Source organism: Narcine bancroftii, chromosome 5, assembly GCF_036971445.1.
Source record: "Narcine bancroftii isolate sNarBan1 chromosome 5, sNarBan1.hap1, whole genome shotgun sequence".
Taxonomy (NCBI): Eukaryota; Metazoa; Chordata; class Chondrichthyes; order Torpediniformes; family Narcinidae; genus Narcine; species Narcine bancroftii.
In genome coordinates this window covers 254,565,678-254,587,132 of record NC_091473.1, presented here as the reverse complement: position 1 = coordinate 254,587,132, position 21,455 = coordinate 254,565,678, and the positions used below count along the sequence as shown (strand labels likewise).

General features: G+C 44.5%; 1 protein-coding gene and 1 long non-coding RNA gene across 2 annotated transcripts in view; one reads left to right on the top strand and one right to left on the bottom strand.

Moving 5' to 3' along the window:
- psma5 (proteasome 20S subunit alpha 5) overlaps positions 1–10,167 on the top strand; it is a 19,925-nt gene extending 9,758 nt beyond the window's left edge. The window contains exons 3-9 of the mRNA XM_069942232.1: positions 450–576; positions 2,606–2,673; positions 3,253–3,360; positions 4,346–4,404; positions 6,334–6,436; positions 7,959–8,045; positions 9,858–10,167. Coding sequence (XP_069798333.1) covers positions 450–576; positions 2,606–2,673; positions 3,253–3,360; positions 4,346–4,404; positions 6,334–6,436; positions 7,959–8,045; positions 9,858–9,935 — 630 coding nt within the window. The 3' untranslated portion in view covers positions 9,936–10,167. The remainder of the gene's footprint in view (positions 1–449; positions 577–2,605; positions 2,674–3,252; positions 3,361–4,345; positions 4,405–6,333; positions 6,437–7,958; positions 8,046–9,857) is intronic.
- Positions 8,811–21,455, bottom strand: LOC138765236 (uncharacterized). Its single transcript, XR_011358541.1, has 3 exons — positions 21,422–21,455; positions 18,525–18,742; positions 8,811–9,416 (listed from the first exon to the last, which is right to left on the bottom strand). It is a non-coding gene; the product is annotated as an uncharacterized lncRNA (long non-coding RNA).

Below are 21,455 nucleotides of genomic sequence, written 5' to 3'. Positions count from 1 at the left end.
TGGATCTTTATTTTTGCTCTTTGTCCTGAACCTTTCCACCCAGGAACACCATGGGAGCACCTTCACCAGAAGAACTTTAACAGATTCACTGTCACGTTCTCAAGGACAGATGTGCACAGGCAATGGACATGATCTAGGCCAGTAACTCTCAAAACCCATAAAATTAAATATTTTAAAAAAACTAAGGTCACATCTTGCAGTTTGTCAACTTTGCACTGGTCAATAGTTTAATAACCTAATTGGACAGTGAACGTCATTGAGGCTCAGATGGTGTCATTTCCATCACTTGAGTTGGAAAGTTATGATTCCCAGTCATTTCTGGCACAGAAATGCAGCCACACTCCTTTGTAGGTATAAACTGAGTGCAGCACACAGTGAGAAAAGCCAACTTGTTCTTCGAAATGAAGTAAATTACAGAATTTTATTTCACATGCTCTCTGTTTTCACAGTTGGGTTCCACTGCAATAGGAATCCAGACCAGTGAAGGTGTTGTTCTCGCGGTTGAAAAGAGAATCACTTCCCCGCTGATGGAACCCAACAGCATTGAAAAAATAGTTGAAATTGATTCACACATAGGTCAGTATCTTAAATTGGAGGGGTTGGGGGTTGGGGGGGGGGGGGCAGGAGGGTAGAGAGAGAAAAGCAAAGATAATTAGCCACATTGTTGTGGATGTTTTTCTAAAAGTGTAATGACTTTTTTAAAATAAAAAGATAAGATGTTCATGGACGTTATGAAATGTGTTGAATCAAAATTAAATTTATAGAGATCCTGCATTTATTTTTGTGTTCAATTCTCGTGAACATTTTGTTTGGGTATGTGTATCTTTTGTTTCTAATTCTAAAATATAATTTTATGAGCTTTGAGTGAACTTTAGTTTTCCTTTTCTACTCCTACCCCATAATGTAAATATCTTGAGGTTGAATAGCTAGTGTTCCAAAATACCTTGGTTTCCTCTTTTTAAAGTGGGGCTATTTTGAGCACTCGTACCTATTTACTAATTTGTTAGTCGGTTTCCCCATCATGTGCTTGCCACTTTCAACCACTGTCATGGTTTTAAAATGACTATATTTGAGGGCATATAAGCCCCTGCTATTTCAGCAGGGAATATTTTTTTTAGTGTAAGCAGAGTATTTTAATTCAGTTCTCACTTTTCTGGGCAACCCGTGGGTTCCTTACACTGCTGGCGGGCGCTGCTGTGGTTGGTCTACTCACCAGGATAAATGAGCAGTGGTGGCAGCTCCGGAAAACACAGGCTCATTTCTTGGACAGCCACGGCACCTCTGCAGGCTTTTGCAGCTGGGCGAGTAGCTGGTGACCTGATCAGTGACCATCACAGCAATGCCGAATGGACAGTGGGGGATCCCTCCCTCCCTGATACCAGGTCAGGCGGCAATCCCATAATACCTTCATTTCAACCTCCTATAACCCTGGAGGATATTTTTGAGCCAATTTTTTGGGGGGAAAAGTGAGTCTTTATGCCATCAAATACAGTAGATTTTATAACTTGATCCCTTTTTGCCTTAATCCTCCCTCCCTCTTCAGCCAATAATCCAGTTCTGACCTGTTAATAATATGAATGTAATCACCTCTGTTCTGATGGTTGTGCCTTCAGCTGTCAAGGCCAAAAATCCAGAATTCTCACCCCAAGCCTCAGTCTTTTTCTCTTGCATCAAGACACTGATTTGCGCTGATGTCTCTACATGGCTCTGTCAAATTGTTTTATTTTCCTACGTGATTGGTGTTACATAAATAGAAGCTGATATTTTACAAGAGCAGGCAATGATTTGGTGGCCAAAACGTGAAATAGACAAATTTTATTGAAATGTTAAATACCACTTATTTCCTAAAATAATGTTTATAGCACATTAATGAAACATCATTGAAGCACAAGTCTTGACTGACGAACTGGGGGTTTGTGAGGCTGTTAATTGGGAATATCTTGAAGTAGGACAATGTGATTGAATCATCTCTCCAAGAAAGAAAATACATATCCAATGGTAATTAGTAAAAATGCAAAGGCACTTGGGAGATGTGCAAATATTGGAAGCCGAGATTTTTTTTGCATCAAAATGTGTCTTAAGTACTAGATTTATTACAGTAGAGTTAGAGTTATCTGTTTAATTTGCAAAATCATTGAATGATTCTAGATTGGAACACCCAATGTTTTGGGGAAAAAATGCCTGCCATGGAGAGGAAGCAGAGAAGGCATTTTATAGTCATGTAACTAAAAGGTATCAGGGTCTCCAGTGTAACAATGTTAATTGGCAATCAAATCCATTCATTAATTCCAAAATGGCTGGAAACTTGCACAGCTTGTCGAGTCACTTCACGTGTTAACTGCAACACCTTCTACCACCAAATCTAGCAGGAAGAATTTATATTTAACTTTTTAATACATCAATCGTAGGTTGTGCTTAATATTTTACATTGCAAAAATGTTTGCAATGAGAACATTCTATCTCACTTAATGAGAATGCAAAATTTATCATTTGTCTGATTTAAAAAAAAATAATGTGCAAATACAAATTATTTATCACTGTTGAAATGAAATTACAGAATGCTTTTAGGAAGTCTTGTTTTAAATGTTGATCATTTTCTTTTCAGGTTGTGCAATGAGCGGATTAATAGCAGATGCAAAAACTTTAATTGATAAAGCACGAGTTGAAACACAGGTAATTAAAAACTGCAACATTTGAAAAAACAATCAGCTTAAAGCCAGTTTCCGTTTTTTTTTAACTGCAAAATTTATACTTTAAAAACCTTTTTAACATGACACATGCAGAAAAATGGCAATGGCAGCACAATTGGTGTAGCCAATTATACAAAGCCTTTACAATGACAGCAACCTGGCTTTGAATCCAGCGCTGTGTGTGAGAAAATTGTACATTCCTCCTGTGTCTGTGTAGATTTACAGGTGTTCCAGTTTTCTCCAGTGTTTCAAAGACATACAGGATTGATGGACAGCAAAGGCTCATGGGCTAGGAGGGCTTGATGTGTGGAGCATCTATAAATTTGTAGTTGTCAGCCTGTTTTGACAGCATGAAACCTGCATAATAAAACGTCAGATATTGTTTCTTGCTTTCTTTGCTGGATTCACTGGAAAAATCAAACTATTCTGTGATATCCAATAGTCCAGAAAAATATTGGCCTGGCACTACCAGAATTCTGAGGTGCCAGTTATTTGAAGCTTAACAATATCAACTTGAAGTTCCTTAAATTTGCAACTTAACAAATGCTTTTCTTTACTTCAGAATCATTGGTTTACCTACAATGAGAATATGACAGTTGAGAGTGTAACACAGGCAGTGTCCAACTTGGCCTTACAGTTTGGTGAAGAAGATGCAGACCCTGGTGCAATGGTAACTCCTCTGGCTAAATCTGTAGTTACACATCCAAATGCTTAACAAAACAGCAGCTTGTACAGGTTGAGTACCCCTTATCCAAAAATCTGAAACTTTGAGGGCTGACATGATGCCACAAGTGGAAAATTCCACACCTGATCTCACTTGCCCATGTGGGGCACTGATGGGCTCTGGCACCAATTCATTACCAACCATCGTCACGGCCAGACCTATGTGCATTACTCACTGTGATGACTGACGGAAACATTTTAAAAATGTTTCTCCAATTTGGTGCTGCATTAATCTTCTTTTGCAGCAGACATCAAGTATTTTTTGGTAAGTACAAAACATTATTTTCAAGTGAAATCTGAAATTCATCTCACCTAAAATACTATGTTTGAGCGTAACATGACCAGCAACATTATTACACTGAAAAAGATAAAATACAGTGTACTGTAACAAAACATTAGCATCGTGGGTGGAGACAGAAAACCTGCCGTTGTTTGTTGCTTAACAGCTGATACAGGGATTCTGCTGATGCTACTGTGTTGCTTAGTTACATTGAACACATTATTCCAAAATCTCATTTCAGATAAGGGGTACTCGACCTGTAATAGTAATTTTTCATGTCATTGAAAGCAGTGTAACTTGTTTTAAATTTCAGTTGCATGTTTAACTTTGACTTGGCCAAATTGATGTTTCTGTGTCATTGGTGGATTAAAGGGGAGGGGGGCGGGGAATCTGGCTTGTCAAAACAAGGCAGAGACGTTTCTGTTTAATCTCCACCTTTTTGATTGGAAGAGGCCACTCAGCCCCACTTGCACCACCATTCTATAAAATCCTGGCTGATAGTTTCCTTTCTAATTTCCTTCCCAAACCTCGTACTTGATTTGCTTAAATATCTAAAAATGTTATCAATCTCTGAAAGAGTAACCTATTATTACATCATTATTTTAAAAAATGCGTGACTTGAATGGTGTTTTGCTTTTTTTCCCCCTTCCAGAGTCGACCATTTGGGGTGGCATTGCTGTTTGGAGGGATCGATGAAAAGGGGCCACAAATGTGAGCATTATTTCTCTGGGGTGCTTGTTAGCTCATTTGAGATGTATATTCCAGAATCTTGAAAGTGCCATAGCATATAGTTCAATCATGAATAATGTAGTTTTCTAGGATTTTCTCTAGAAATGTGACTTGAAGGACCCAAATCTCGAGAGTTCCGCAACTCTGTTAATGTTTCCATGTGCTAAGCCCTGCAATTTCTATGCTGGGCTGATGAACAGCTTGGTCTGTCCATTTATAGCTGTCCTTTGTAAACTTGAAATATTGGCTTTGTGTACACATTGATGTTGTATTGACCTTTAACTCTTAGTTATAGAGGGTGAAGAATATTTTCCTAATTCTCCATCCCATTTTACATTTGAGAGCATTAAATTAGAGCAGTTACAAGTGCTACATTGACCAAATTTGTGAATTATACCTTGCACATTTTTCAGGTGAGTTATGAACTGGTTAACAGAGCATCTTAGGAGCACTGTTAATTTTACATGATTCTCAGTTAAACACCTGTGTTCTGCTAAGATCGTGACGCAAAAAGAGCAACTAACCTGCTGTACTTCCAGTGAAACTGCAGGTATATTGGCCACATTCTGCACGATAACATCAAATAAGTGGCAATGATTGTACAGTACAACTCCCAATTATCTGAAATGGTTGAGACTGGGCCCAATTTGGTTACAGTTTTTTCTGAGAACTGGTCCTTTTTTAAAAAAACAGCCCAGTAGCAACAGCCAATCACTTGTATCAGTGTTTATACAATGACAATCAATGAGGGAAGGCCTTCAAAGCTTTAAAATGTTTAATTCTCACCAAACACAATGGTAGCCACTGCCAATCACCGAAACGTCCTCACCGAGGCCCCACTGCCCACTAGGAACCCACAGTCTGCTGGGTCCTCTGTCATTTCAGCTCTGAAATTTTTTTGGATAAATGAGGATTTCTGATTTGCTTGGGATATCCTCATTTATCTGATTTAAAAATAATTAAAAAAAAAAATTTGGATAATTGAGGAGAATCAGGTTTCGGATTAATTAACATTTGGCAATTGTAATTAGTTTGTGCCTCTTTGATTCTGAATTAGTTTGGCTTGTGGACTTTGCCGATGTAACGCACTGAACAGAAATATTAAAAGCATTGAATGTCATGGTAGTGGGATCTATTCACATCTGCATTACTGCTGCTTATGAGAGGGGTGGGGGGGGGGAGAACCTATTTTCTCTCCCCTGCACTGCAAGGTTTTTTTCCCTTCAAGCAATCATTTTGAGTTTCTACCCAATACTTGTTTATGTGAAATTTAAAGTTTGTTTCATTGCTACATGTTAAAGAAACATTGGTTATGAGAAAAGTTAAACCACAATGCTGGAGAAACTCAACCGATCACAGGGCACATTATATAGCAAAGATACAAAACCAAGGTTTGAGCTTGAGTCTTTCATCAAGGTACGAGCAAAGTGTCAGCAGGTGCCCAAACAAAATGATGGAGGGAGGGGCAGGGGAGGAGCACAGTACCACAGGTGGATAAGGGAGGGAGGGAACGCCAGCAAACTGGGGAGGGGGTTTGGCTCTGAATGGTGAGGAATGGGGCTGGAGGAAAGAAGACGGATAAGGAAGTGAGGGAGAATGGGCATTTCCAACCGGATGGCATTCACATCAACTTCTCTGGTTTCTGCCCGCCCACCCATTTTCCTCTTCCCTAGCCCTTCTTTCCTCCAGCTTATTCACAGAGCCCTCCCCCCTTCCCCTTCCCCCTCCCTCTTTAGCCAATGTGCCCTAACTACATTTTGCTCATACGTTGATGAAGGGTTCGAGCCTAAGACATTGGTTTAGCTTTGCTACACTGTTCAATCTGTTGAGTTTCACCAGCATTGTTTTTACTTCAGTTACTGTGTATGAAGACTTGGCTATGATCAAAGACTGTTTAAATTTCCTGTGCAGGTATCACATGGATCCATCTGGGACCTTTGTACAGTGCGTTGCAAGAGCGATTGGTTCTGCTTCTGAGGGTGCCCAGAGTGCTCTCCAGGAAGTTTACCACAAGGTACAGGAGCCAATCATGGGAAGTTGTTTTTGATCAGGAATATAATTCAATTTTGATTCATCACTGGATCAAATTTCTGTCTAGCTGCTCTGTTGGAATTCCTTCACTGCAAATGCACATTTATTTTCTGTAAAGCAATTGTCAGGCTGTGCCTTAAATCAGTGACCTTCTGGTGAATAGGATGTCCCAATACAAAAGTTCAAAAATGTACATTTCTGTATCAGAATGGTTTGTGATTTGAAGGGCCACTTGTAAAGGTCCTGTGCACCTTCCGTCCTTCCACTTTGTCGTGGAGATGGAAGATTTAGGAGATACTGTTAAACATCACCCAATAATTGTTTGGATTTTGCGGGAGATACACTGTGAAGCTATGCTCTGCCAGTGACTGAGCCAGCGAACATGGCAGTGGATTGATTCAATGCCATTGATTGGCTGCTCTTCCAATCAAATGGAGAGTGTTTCTTCACACTCCTTCCATTTTTGCAGACTGCAGCAAAGCACTGTGGAGCTGGGGAGTGAGTGAGGTTATACAGGTCTCACAGATCTGCTCTTACTACCATGCTATTAATGTGGTAGTCCAGGATCAGGATATTTTGCCATTGCTCTCTCAGGTGCAGTTATGGATAGATAAGATATTTGGCCTTGCTGTTGCCCCATGCATCTTGCATATAAATTGGAGTCATGGAGATGTCCAATATGGAAACAGTTTCTTCAATGCACCGCATCTCTGCTCACCATTGCGCTTATTGATCGGAATCGCGTGTCTGCATTAATTCCACATCTCGCCAAGCCTGTTCATTCAAGTACCTTTAAATGTTGGATCTGTTCCTGTCTCCAACTCCATCTCTACCAGCTCATTCCAGATACCACCAAATACTATGTGTCAATAAATAGATTGCCCCTCAGACCCCTTTCAAACCTTCTTCCTCTCATCTCAACATGTATATCATCTAGTTTTGGATATTCCTGCCAAGGGAAACAGATGTTGGCTGTTCCATACCTCACAATTTTAGAGCTCTCTAAATGACCTAGGGAAAAACATTTGCAGTCTATTGAGCCTCTACTTGTAACTCAAGCCCTTCAATCCAGGCAACCATTTTGTGTATCTTTCCTTCACCCTCTCTGGCTTGAATCCTTCCTAAGGTGTGACCAGAAATGTAGCCTTACCATCATGAGATCCAAATTCTTATACTCGGTGTCTTGGCTGATAAAGGCAAGCATGCTAAATGCTTTCTTCTGCCCCTCTCTCTCTCTCTGTTCCCGTATTTAGCAAACTCAGTTTAATTTGTTTGCATTGTAGTTACACTCATTTTTATGGACATTGCCGTTGAAGTTGACAGTTGGATTAATTGTCTGGTTACTTGCATTTAATTTCTGCTGTTCGGAATTTTAACAGCCTTTTGTTTCTACGTGCATCCTGGTAAATATTTGGAGTCTTATAGAATTGAGGAATAGCTGTTGTGATGAGTTTAAAGGCATCTTTGTTAATGAACAAATGTTAATATTGATTTTAAAATTTCAGTCAATGACGTTAGATGAGGCAAAGAAGGAAGCACTCACCATCCTGAAACAAGTCATGGAAGAAAAACTAAGTGCTACTAACATTGAGGTATGAATGTTTCAAATTTGGTAAGCCAGTACTCCTCCAGTAGCAATGTTGTCTTTGTATTTAGTGACTTAGCTTAGTTTTATTCTAATCTGCACAGTATGTGTGAATGGACACTCTTTCCCCCTTCCCCCTAGGGGCATCTTCCCTCTCCCAGCAAACGATCAGAGGTAGAAGAAATTCCAAACAGGGAAATATCCTGAGTGTTTATTTTGATGCTGCCTGCACGAAGAAGTAAATAAAACATCTATCGTGTGTTGTTTCTCTGGGAATGATGCCAAAAATTGCAGCAAGATATTGGGGAGAGGGTTATTCTTGCATCAGATCAAATTTAAGTAGCCTTATTGTGGATAAATGAATAAATACCCATTGCATATTTTGGGTTCAAAATTAAGCTCTTGTTTTGTGCAGATCACCAATCTTGGATGATGTTACAGGAACATTTTTTGGGGAATTAGAATAGTCTGGTTTCTTCCATTTGCCTACCTATTGGTAGTTTTTCTGTTGATGTTGGATCAGGTGTTTGCATGTGTTGATATTCTATAGATTAAAAGAGGCAAACATTGTCTCAATTTAAATGAAGAATAACCATTTAGACCCAGTTGCACCAAAGCTTTCCTAGGTCAGCTGAAAAATTTCCCTCCGAGAGGGAACAGAGGCAATCTGCTTTTGATAGCTTAGTTTTTGGTGAACTATTTGGAAAATAATTTTTTTGTTCATTGTTTTTGCAGAAGAATGTTAGAAATTTGCTTTAATTGCATTCTTAAATAAAGGTTCTTCTTACTGTCACGTAACAATGTATAAAAAAACAATAGACATGATATACCTCAACTTTTGTCTGGTATAAGGTAAGTAAAGTGTCAGTAAGAGAAAGAGCAGCAAAAGATGGTCCCTTCAGAGACACTGAAGGATTTGCCTCCAGTGCTCCCGCAGCCTCTGCAACTCCACAGACCATTGGCAGCCCGAGCTCCAGGTTCAAACCTTCAATATGATCAGAAAGCCTTCAGCACTCAAGGTCTTTTGGGAGGCTTTCTTGCCCTCAGCACCCTCTCAAATCCCTGGTTCCCATGAACCAGTCTCCAGCAGCCCTTCCTTCGACTGCAAGACTTGGCAGCCTCTGTGCATCCTTTGACCACAAGTTGTAGCAGTCTGCAGCCTATGTGGGTCCTTCAGCTGCAGAGCCCTGCAATGGTCCACTGCCCCGGTAGATGACCTGTAGGATCATCTCCGATACTTCTCAGCGCGGGAGGGGGGGTATTATACCTGTTTCTGGTGCCCTGTGTCTGTCCTCTGCTTTCCCGGAGTCTGCAAACCCTCGTGGTATACTACCCGCACAGGTGCCACCATCTTGGGCAACCTCAGTGGTTGAAGGCTCTATATAAAAAAAAAAGACGGCTACTTTAACGGGCTGTTTTAAGTCTGTACAGATCCATTAGGACCAGGCAATTGAATCCTGTGGAGCTCCCCCTCTCCCAGGTCTGCACCAGTGGCAGTGCATTTTTAAAATAAAGCAGAATGTAATCCGTTTTGGATAATCTCGCATATTTTCTCATTCCGGAAAAACATCATTGAGCCAAGAATTGTCTTGTACAGATTGTATGATGGGACTTGAAACTGGAATATGAAAAGAATGGCAAATCCACTCCTAAGTGGTCTTGGCTTAACCCCAGATTCCCATGAAGTTTTCGATAAGTTTCATTTTATTTTAAAAATGGTGTGTGGAGGGGTAATGACCTTGGCTCCTTTCAGCATTGTTCTGTAGCTACTAAACCCTACTGTTTGGCAGAGCGTACTAACAAAATTCTCTTTTCACAGCTTGCAACAATAGAGCCTTCAAAAACATTTCACATGTACACAAAGGAAGAGCTGGAGGAAGAAATTAAGAAAATCTGAATCTGGGCTCAGACTATCAATTTGTTGAGTAGGATTTCAAGCAATCAAAGTTGCAAGCTCTAAACAATTTTAATTAATGGAATAAGATTTACTGTAACCCTAAGTATTTTGAGAAAAAAAATTTCTGCATATGTTTTATCAAGTTTTATCTTGGTTTTGGAAAATCTCTGTACATAGTGCATTGAAAACCATTATTACAAACCAAAAGGATTAAATAAGATTTTGTTACTGATGGTGCCTTTTGTTTAATTATACATTTTTTAAGTGAGCTGTTGTACAAGGTTTATAATTCATTTAATTATTGTGCCTTAATTCTAAACCCTGATTCCTTTGTCACATCTGCATGTGTTTGAAATAGGACTAAGAATACGAACTTGAGTTAAACTTTTGTTCAAAAATGAAACAAAACCTTAAGACCATGTTTTTTGAGTGAATATCAATTTCAATGATTAATTACTGTATTTCCTCGTGTAATAGTCAACCCCCAGCCCAAAAATCATGTTTTCCATATGACCCATGTAAAAGCCACACCCTATTGGCCCCATCCACCCATCCAAGCCCTGTTGCCCACCAACCAGAGCTACTAATGCCCTGGCCATTGGAGCAGTATGACCAGTGTAATAATCGATTTTTTTTTTTTTTCTCTCTCTCCTCCCCCCTCCCCAAATTTGACCAGAAAAATTTGTCCAAAATGCTCGACTGTTGCATGAGTATAAACTAATTTTTTCTTTTGAGGGGGAGGACGTGGAGGGGGAGGACGTGGAGGGGGAGGACGTGGAGGGGGAGGACGTGGAGGGGGAGGACGTGGAGGGGGAGGACGTGGAGGGGGAGGACGTGGAGGGGGAGGACGTGGAGGGGGAGGACGTGGAGGGGGAGGACGTGGAGGGGGAGGACGTGGAGGGGGAGGACGTGGAGGGGGAGGACGTGGAGGGGGAGGACGTGGAGGGGGAGGACGTGGAGGGGGAGGACGTGGAGGGGGAGGACGTGGAGGGGGAGGACGTGGAGGGGGAGGACGTGGAGGGGGAGGACGTGGAGGGGGAGGACGTGGAGGGGGAGGACGTGGAGGGGGAGGACGTGGAGGGGGAGGACGTGGAGGGGGAGGACGTGGAGGGGGAGGACGTGGAGGGGGAGGACGTGGAGGGGGAGGACGTGGAGGGGGAGGACGTGGAGGGGGAGGACGTGGAGGGGGAGGACGTGGAGGGGGAGGACGTGGAGGGGGAGGACGTGGAGGGGGAGGACGTGGAGGGGGAGGACGTGGAGGGGGAGGACGTGGAGGGGGAGGACGTGGAGGGGGAGGACGTGGAGGGGGAGGACGTGGAGGGGGAGGACGTGGAGGGGGAGGACGTGGAGGGGGAGGACGTGGAGGGGGAGGACGTGGAGGGGGAGGACGTGGAGGGGGAGGACGTGGAGGGGGAGGACGTGGAGGGGGAGGACGTGGAGGGGGAGGACGTGGAGGGGGAGGACGTGGAGGGGGAGGACGTGGAGGGGGAGGACGTGGAGGGGGAGGACGTGGAGGGGGAGGACGTGGAGGGGGAGGACGTGGAGGGGGAGGACGTGGAGGGGGAGGACGTGGAGGGGGAGGACGTGGAGGGGGAGGACGTGGAGGGGGAGGACGTGGAGGGGGAGGACGTGGAGGGGGAGGACGTGGAGGGGGAGGACGTGGAGGGGGAGGACGTGGAGGGGGAGGACGTGGAGGGGGAGGACGTGGAGGGGGAGGACGTGGACCTGTCCTCGGGCCTGCGCAAAGGAGCTTTTAGGTGGAGTGCAGTGCGCACAGTACTGGCCCCACCCTTTACACCCATGGTTCGTGTGCCGTGGCCAAGCAAGTTGGGACGTGGCAGCGAGGTCCTTGGGTCGTAGGGGCCTGCCTCCCCTCCTAGGTCGGTCCATACTGCCCGGACCGGGGCCGAGGCCGGTCCATACTGCCCGGACCGGGGCCAAGGCCGCCGCCTCCCACTCTCTGCCCGGATCGGGGCCTCCGCCTGCCTCACTCGACCGAGGCCGGGGCCGCCGTCTCCCCCTTGCTCCTGCCCGTATCGGCGCCGCAGCCGCCTACCCTTCGCCCGGACCGGGGCCGGGGCCGCTGCTGCTCTCCCTGTGCCCGGACTGGGGCCGCCGCCTCCAACTCTCTGCCTGGATCGGGGCCTCCGCCTGCCTCACTCGACCGAGGCCGGGGCCGCCGTCTCCCCCTTGCTCCTGCCCGGATCGGGGCCGCCGCCGCCTACCCTTCGCCCGGACCGGGGCCGGGGCCGCTGCTGCTCTCCCTGTGCCCGGACTGGGGCCACCGCCTCCCACTCCCTGCCCGGACCGGGGCCTCCGCCTGCCTCACTCGACTGAGGCCGGGGCCGCCGTCTCCCCCTTGCTCCTGCCCTGATCGGGGCCACCGCCGCCGCCTACCCTTCGCCCGGACCGGGGCTGGGGCCGCTGCTGCTCTCCCTGTGCCCGGACTGGGGCCGCCGCCTCCCACTCCCTGCCCAGACCGGGGCCTCCGCCTGCCTCACTCGACCGAGGCCGGGGCCGCCGTCTCCCCCTTGCTAAATATTGTGCATAAACAAGGGAATTTCCTTTTAATTTCATGGTTAATTACTTGAATTGGCTGATGCTTTTAATCACAATGTTAAATGGTGCTGGCACAGTTGAATTCCACAGTTACACCCTTGTATAGGATGTGGCTTGTAAATCTTCAGTGGATTCCTAGCTGCCATTTATTAACCAGTACTGTAAGTTATTTGTCCATGATCACAGGACTGATTGGGGGGGGGGGTGGGAGGCGCAGGGGAGTTTAGTTTACAGATAGTACAAGTGATTGCTTCAGCGCTTGACGTCCTGTTTTGTGGAAACTGCCAAAATGTTTGGCCTGGAAGTCAGCCTGAAGAAAACTGAGGTCCTCCATCAGCCAGCTCCCCACCATGACTACCAGCCCCCCCACATCTCCATCGGGCACACAAAACTCAAAACGGTCAACCAGTTTACCTATCTCGGCTGCACCATTTCATCGGATGCAAGGATCGACAACGAGATAGACAACAGACTCGCCAAGGCAAATAGCGCCTTTGGAAGACTACACAAAAGAGACTGGAAAAACAACCAACTGAAAAACCTCACAAAGATTAACGTATACAGAGCCGTTGTCATACCCACACTCCTGTTAGGCTCCGAATCATGGGTCCTCTACCGGCATCACCTACGGCTCCTAGAACGCTTCCACCAGCGTTGTCTCCGCTCCATCTTCAACATTCATTGGAGCGACTTCATCCCTAACATCGAAGTACTTGAGATGGCAGAGGCCGACAGCATTGAATCCACGCTGTTGAAGATCCAACTGCGCTGGGTAGGTCACGTCTCCAGAATGGAGGACCATTGCCTTCCCAAGATCGTGTTATATGGTGAGCTCTCCACTGGCCACCGTGACAGAGGTGCACCAAAGAAGAGGTACAAGGACTGCCTAAAGAAATCTCTTGGTGCCTGCACATTGACCACCGCCAGTGGGCTGATATCACCTCAAACCATGCATCTTGGCGCCTCACAGTTCGGCGGGCAGCAACCTCCTTTGAAGAAGACCGCAGAGCCCACCTCACTGACAAAAGGCAAAGGAGGAAAAACCCAACACCCAACCCCAACCAACCAATTTTCCGCTGCAACCGTGTCTGCCTGTCCCGCATCGGACTTGTCAGCCACAAACGAGCCTGCAGCTGACGTGGACACACCCCTCCATAAATCTTCGTCCGCAAAGCCAAGCCAAAGAAGAAAAAGAAAAAAGGACAAAAATTGGAAGGTTATACTTCAATTAAATCAGCATTGGAGACGCCACATCTGAAAGACCTGAGGAGTCTTCATGGGGTTGAATTCTACAACTTTCGGCCATTATTTAAAAATAATGAGGTGGTAGATAGAAGATATGAAAATGTTTTTTTTCCCTAAGTGTTGTAAGTCTTTGAAACTATTCAAAGGGCAATAGAAGCAGGATCTTTGCATCTGAACCTAAGGTTAGATTAGTAACTGAGAAACCGATCTAAAGTTACCGTGGGTAGATTGGAATGTGTTCACAATTGATCAGCTATGATTTTGTTCAGTGCTGGAGTGGATGTAAGGGCTGAATGGCCTACTACTAGTTTGAAACTCACTTCTCGAGGAAAGTTACTTAAAATTCAACCCTCACCTTTTTTTAATTTCTTAAAATGTAAGTATGGTGCCACAACGGAGGTAACTCTTTGTGATTTAAATTGCCTGTTTCTTAATATTATTTTAAGGGAGCAAATCTAACAATTGGAGGTTTGTTGTGATCTTTACAGCAGTGTATTTCACAGCTCCCTCAAAGTTGCTCTCGTGTAGTCAGCCTAAACCCCGAGCCGAATTCAGCGCATTAGCAGGGTACAGTGAAACACGGAGGTCTGAAGATGCTGTGATTACAACACCTCATCTTCTGCCTGGACACCCTCCAACTGGATGGCATTGACATCAACTTCTCTGGTTTCTGTTAAACCCCATCTCTTTTCCTCTAGTTTTGACTGTCCTTTTCCGTCTGCTTCTTCACAGAACCAAAATAATTTCTCGCCTTTCCTCTTGTATCTAATTAAAACCTTTTGTCTGTTGGTCTGAACTCCTCCCCCTCTCATTCTTCCCCCTTTTCTCTCCCCAGTTTTCATTTGGATGCCTGTCTGATTTTTTTGTTTTGCTTAGACCATGAAGGGCTCTGGCCTGAAACTTTGGGAATGTATCTTTATCTCTTATGGATGTTGTGAGTCTGGCTGAATTCTTCCAGCTTTTCTGTGTTTTTGCTATCTGCAGGATATGCCTTTTGATGGATTCCCACTGACTGAATCACATCAACTCATGAACCTGAAGTTGACAGAATTGATGCTGGGAGGTAATTGCTTTAAATTACAAGGAGAAATGAATTTCATTCAGTTGTAACTAAGTATGTTGTGACGACACCGATTTGATTGATTTCTTCCATTTGTGGTAAAATAGCTGAACACTTCAGACTTTGACGAATAGTGTGATCTTGGAGTGGAAGTAATCCCACCCAGATGGTTCAGAATTGGAACCCCCCCCAGCAGCGTCTCGCCTTTACAGCGCCAGTGATTGGGACCGGGGTTTGAATATGCCACTGTCTGGAAGGAGTTTGAGTGTTCTCCCTGTGCCTGCGTGGATTTTTACACATGGAATCCGGTTTCCTCCCACCATTTGAAATGTTCAGAGGGAATAGGTTAATTGGGTTGAAAATTGGGAGGCTCAGGCTTGTCGGCTAAAATTTCCTGTTGCTGTGCTAAGTGTTTTTAAATTTAGATGGAAAAAAAATGAATGAGGCAAAAGATGAGAGTGGGGACTAAAGGAATAATCCATAATGCAGCCCTGAAGATGGTTTTGATGGCATTGGTGAGAGTTTAGAAGAGGTAAGGACAAGAATGATTCCAGGGATCAGAAGTTTAACATATTTAGGAGCTTTTGATGACTCTTGGTCTTGTATTTGATGGAGTTTAGATGGATTGGGGGAAGTGGGGGGGGAGGGGTTGATTTCATTGAAATTTACTGAATATTGAATAGGCTGGATGTGGAGAAGATATTTCCAGCAGTGGGAGAGTGTAGAACCAGAGGACGCAACATTAGAATAAAAAAGAACATCCCTTTAGAACAGAGATGAGAACTGCTTTCAGCCAGAGGGTCCTCAGTCTGGAAATTCATTGCCATTGTCGGAATGGCAGAGCAGGGTGGCATGGTTAGTGCCACACCTTTACAGTGCCAGGGATTGGGACCGGGCTTCGAATACTGTCTGTAAGGTGTTTGTGTTCTCCCATGTCTGTGGATTTTTCTCTGGGGGCTCAGGTTTCCTCCCACTGTTTGAAATGTACTGGGGGTGTAGGTTAATTGAGTGAGATGGACTCGTGGGCTGAAATGGCCTGTTACTGTGCTTTGTCTACATTTTTTAAAAATTAAATTTAAAATTAAAAATTTGGATGGGTCAAATGGCCTAATTCTGCTTGTATCTCATGCAGTCTTGTATCACACAGGAAGCCTCATTTTGCAATTGTTGGGCAGTATTGACTTGTAAGACTGCTTGGGGTGTTTGGATTTTCAAGGCAACTGTAAATAAGTATTTCAGGAGTAGTTAGTATTATTAAGATAGCACCTGGAAATTAGTATTGTGGGTGTGAACTTTCTTCAAGGCCTTCAGCTGGTGCTGCCTGACTGGGCTCCCATAGAAATGGGGAGAGGGGAAATAGCAGGGACGTTGAGCTGAATCACTCAGGGCTGAGAGATGGAGCTACGTGCCTGGGACTTGTGTTAAATAGAAGTTATTTTCATGTCTGTCAAAATACCTCATTGAATTTATATTTTGATTGGTTCGTTTTATTTCTAGCCAGGATTAAGCAATTGAGGAACACGGAAATAAAAAATCACACTCTGGGTGGTGCGGTTAGTGTGGCACTAATGTAGCACCAGCGACCCAGGTTCGAATCCAGCGCTGTCTGGTCAGAGTTTAAGTTCTCCCCTTGTCTGCGTGGGTTTCCTTCGGGTGCTCTCGTTTCCTCCCACCCTTCAAAGCTTTCGGGGGTTGTTGGTCAGATGGATGTAATTGGACAGCACGGGCTTGTGGACTGGTAGGGCCTGTTACTGTGTTGTATGTCTAAATTTAAAATTAAATGAAACAAAGAGAATGTAGTATTCAAACTGAATATGAAGTTTGCAGTTTGAAGTTAGTGATTTTGCTGTACAGTTTTTTTCTTTGGCTTGGCTTCGCGGACGAAGATTTACGGAGGGGGTAAAAGTCCACGTCAGCTGCAGGCTCGTTTGTGGCTGACAAGTCCGATGCGGGACAGGCAGACACGGTTGCAGCGGCTGCAGGGGAAAATTGGTTGGTTGGGGTTGGGTGTTGGGTTACACAAAGGACAAAGGAGGAAAAACCCAACCCCAACCAACCAATTTTCCCTTGCAACCGCATCTGACTTGTCAGCCACAAACGAGCCTGCAGTTGACGTGGACATTACCCCTCCATAAATCTTCGTCTGGAAAGCCAAGCCAAAGAGAAAGAAAAGAGATGGTTTTGAACTCACTGTTTGTGGCTGGCATTTATGCCTCCAACTGGGAAAATTAACAGGGTTCTTTCCCTGAGGAACCTGCTAGTTTCATTAGATTACTGATGCAAGTTTTTTTCCAGATTTATTGTTTTAATTTCAAATTTTGCTGTCCAAAGAAGCAATGGCGGCTGCCTCATTAAATAGATGTAAAACAGATTTTTGCACAGTAGAGGAATTATGGGTTGGGGGGGGGGGGGGGTGGTGTTCTTGTAGAGCTGAGTCCATGGCCAGATCACCTTTCATTTTATTGAATCTGGCTCCACAGGCCAGATGGCCATCTCCTATTTCTTGTGCTTATAAACTACCTAATTGCCAAGCAGACATTTAAACCTTCATCCCATCGCTCCAATACTTCTTCCTTTCCAATTTCTGCTGCCTTGAATTTTAGTTTTCCTTCCCATCTACCCTAAACAAGAGAAGACTGAGGGATGAAGTAGAGATGAGACCCATCCAACCACACAAGCTCTCTCTTCTCCACTCCCTTTGAGAAATTGCATGAGTGTAAAAAAAAAACATGCTACAAGGATGGTTTTGTCCCTGATGTTACCAGAGTATTGAATGGGCCACTCTTTAGTAAAATAATACTGCCTTGCAATGTTTTAACTGAACTTTGCTTATGTATTATGAAACAGCACTAATATTTTGTTCTACTTCTTGAGATGAGGATTTATTGTCAGGCACAAATCCATCCAATGTAGAGATGCACTGAAATACTTGTAGCGGAAATCCCTGAAAAAGGTCATGAACACAGCCCAGGACATCACAGGCAAAACCATCCCCTCCCTCGAGAACATCTACAGGGAACGCTGCCATTGGAGAGCAGCATCAATCATCAAGGATCCCCACCACCCAGGACACGCTCTGTTCTCGCTGCTGCCATCAGGAAAGAGGTCTAGGTGCTACAAGATTCGTACCACTAGGTTCAGGAACAGCTGCTATCCCTCCTCCATCAGACTCCTCAGTGACAAACTCAAACAGGGACTCATTTAAGGACTCTTGCATTTAAATTTAAAAAATTCTCTATTGCACATTTATTTGTTTACAATTCTTTATCTGTTAACGTGCACATTGAGAACAGGTTTTTGCACTACTTCTAGTGGTAATTCTGTCACACCTGTGGGGGAAAAAGGATCTCAACGTTGTATGTGATGTCATGTATGTACTCTGACAAGAAATCTTAAATCTAAAATATAACAATAAATATTCATTAAATTACTATGAGAGAAATAAAGATAAATATAAAAGGAAAGATAAATATTCAGTTTGCAGCTAGTGGAAAAAAATGGCTACAATATTGCAGACAGATCTCTGGTCTTGCAAAATTGTGGAACAGACACTGTAAATTGGCAACATATTGCCAGCGGTAGAGCAGTAAAACCTGATCACTGCTGTCCTGAAGGAAAGGATGACACCTGCACAGTACACAAAGCAAAGTACATTAATATGATTAATCTGATCGCGAATCCAGAAGAGATGTTGATCTAGAGTTGTGAATGTGGAACCTTCCTACCTCTGCAAGAGGATGCTGAATTCCCATGTTCTGCTGGAAAGACATGGCTGGATGATAGACATTTGCAGAGGATGAATGTTCGCTTGGCTCTGTTCCTGTGTGATTACATTCAGTGGTGAGTTGGCAGGGTGTGGATCCAGTCCTTGTTCCAGGAGCCAAAGTGCACCATTCAGGGTATTCTGCACTTCAATATTCATCCAAAACATCATCTGCTCTCCCTGCTTGCGTGAAAGAGCATATGACTGCATAAAGAGCCTGAACTTACCTGGCTATCTCTTTGAATTAGAATTTATCATGAACATGTCATGAAATTGGTTGTTTTGCGGCAGCGTCACAGTTCAAACTGGATGAAATAGTGCAAGTGAAAGGACAGCGTTGTTAGTGAAATGCCTTGACATCAACAGCGATCGTGACCAGACCTGAGTTTGAGTTCCATGCATTTGTATGTTCTCCCCCATGTCTGTGTGTGCTTTCTCTGGGGGCTCCAGTTTCCTCCCACCCTTCAAAAATGTAGCATGGTGTAAGTTACTGGTGTGTAATTTGGCCAGCATGGCCACGTTACAGTGCAGTATGCCTAATTTAATTAAGAAAAGACAAAGTTATAGTAACTGGGGTTCATTGATTATTCAGGAAACTGATGGCGGAGGGGAAGAAGCTGTCCTTGTGCCGCTGAGGGCTTGTCTTTAGGCTGCTGTTAGCAGAGTGAAGACTCCTGGGTGGCAGGAGTCCTTGAGGATAGAGGCTGCTTTTTTGAGATACCGCCTCATGTAGATGTCCTTGATTGGAGTGACATCTGGTGTCTGTGATGTCAATAACACCCTCTCTGGTTTCAAGATCACTCTGTACCATGCAGAATATTTTGACAGGTCCATTGCTTTTTCATAAAAAGTTCTGATTTACATGCATGTATCAAAGTCCCCTTAATGCTGTGTTTTGAGGTTTCTGTTCTCACTTGCTCTATCAACCTCCATCTCTGTATTTCAGTGCATGTGATAACAAGCTTGAATTGGAATTTGCTGGTTTGGCATCAGCCACATTTTTTTCTAAGGTTTCGCTCTGCATAAGACCCCACTGCTGAGTGTTTCCAGCCTTTTCAGTTTTTATTTCAGATTTCCAGTGCCTGCATTTTTAAAATGTTCATTCGGTGTTTAATTTATGGTGACTTCACAGCAATGTGAACTGTGCAATACTGAGTGGTTTATCTTTCCCTTCCTGCCTTCTTTAAGGTGTTGACTTTGCAACCAGTGTTTTTAAACACAAACGTTTGCAGAGACAGTGGTTGAAGTAAAAACACGATGCTGGAGAAACTCTGCTGTTCAAACAGTGTCCTCTATGTGAAAAAGATACATAACCAAAGTTTCAGGCTTGAGCCCTTCATCAAGGTCTGATACTCCTGTTCCTCTTCCCCGAGATGCTGTGTGCAGGGTGGAAGGGGTTGGTCTACGATGATTTTTCATGCTCTCTTCAGATGACGATCCCAGTAGATCATTTTGATGAGGTGGGGGAAGGGATGAGTGATCCCATCATCAGCTTGAAGACCTGTCATTGACCGCACATTAGGGAGAATGAGACCCCATTCTCTGTGAGGTGACCTGTGATTCTTGACTGTGCTCCTCCACTGTGCTTTATTTCACCTACTCTGTTCAGGACAGGGACTAAGGACAGCTCTTGACCAAGGGGCTCTGGTTGATGTTCTCTGTGCCTGGATATGGGACCAAAAAACCCAGACGCAGTTCCTTAAACAAAACCTCTTCATTCAGCAAGGCCTGCACTAGACTGAATGGAGGAATGGGATGGATATCAGAAGCTTGAAGAAATTCAACATGTCATCTGTCCCCCTTAATGACTCCAGCTGCGCCAGTGAAAGCATCCCGTCAGGGTGCATCACTGTGTGGGACAGGAACTGCTCAGTCCAAGACCACAGGAAACGGCAGAGAGTTGTAAATGTGGCTCAGATCATTACACACTCCATTCCCCTCTGTTGACTCTGTCTACTAAAGGACAACCTATATTAACAGGCTCATTCCACCCTGGCCACACTTGGATGGGAAGTGGAGGATTTCCGATTTATTGTCAGGGTACAAGACATCACAGTCAACCTTGATTCTTTTTTCTGTGGCTAAGGCAGAATTGCCACTTGTAGTGCAAAAAAAGCTACTCAACATACACAAATTGACTGATCAAAACAGAGAGAGAAAAAGGACAAAAATAGGAGACCTTGAATGAGTCACTGACTTAGTTTGTTGAGGAGTCTGATGGTGGAGGGGGAGCAGCTGTTCCTGAACCCGGGGGTGCGAGTCTTGTGCCACCGGTACCTCTTTCCTGAAGGCAGCAGCGAGAACAGAGCGTGTGCTGGGTGGTGTGGATCCTTGATGATGGCTGCTGCTCTCCGACGGCAGCATTCCCTGTAGATGTTCTTGATAGTGGGGAGGGTGTTGCCTGTGTTGTCCTGGTCCACTACCTTTTGCAAGGCTTTACGCTCAAGAGTATTGGTGTCCCCGTACCAGACTGTGATGCAGCCGGTCAGGACATTTTCCTCCACACATCTGTAGAAATACACTCAGGGCAAGAAAAAATTCCAGAGGGTTGTTAACTTGGCCTGTGACATCATGGGCACCAGACTCCATGGAGGACATTACGGGGTCTTAAAAAAGCAGCTTCTATCCTCAAGGACCCTCACCACCAAGGCCAGGCCCTCTTCACTCTGCTGCCATCAGGGGAAAAGGTCCAGGAGCCTCAAGACAAGCCCTCAGTGACACAAGGACAGCTCCTTCCCCTCCACCATCAGATTCCTGAATGATCAATAAAGCCCAGACACTGCCTCTCTTGGACTTTTCGTGCACTAGTTTGATTTAGTGTTGAACAGGGTGGCTGTAAATGTTTGCTCTGTGATGCACCTGCAAAACATGTTAATGACATGTCCACCTCCTT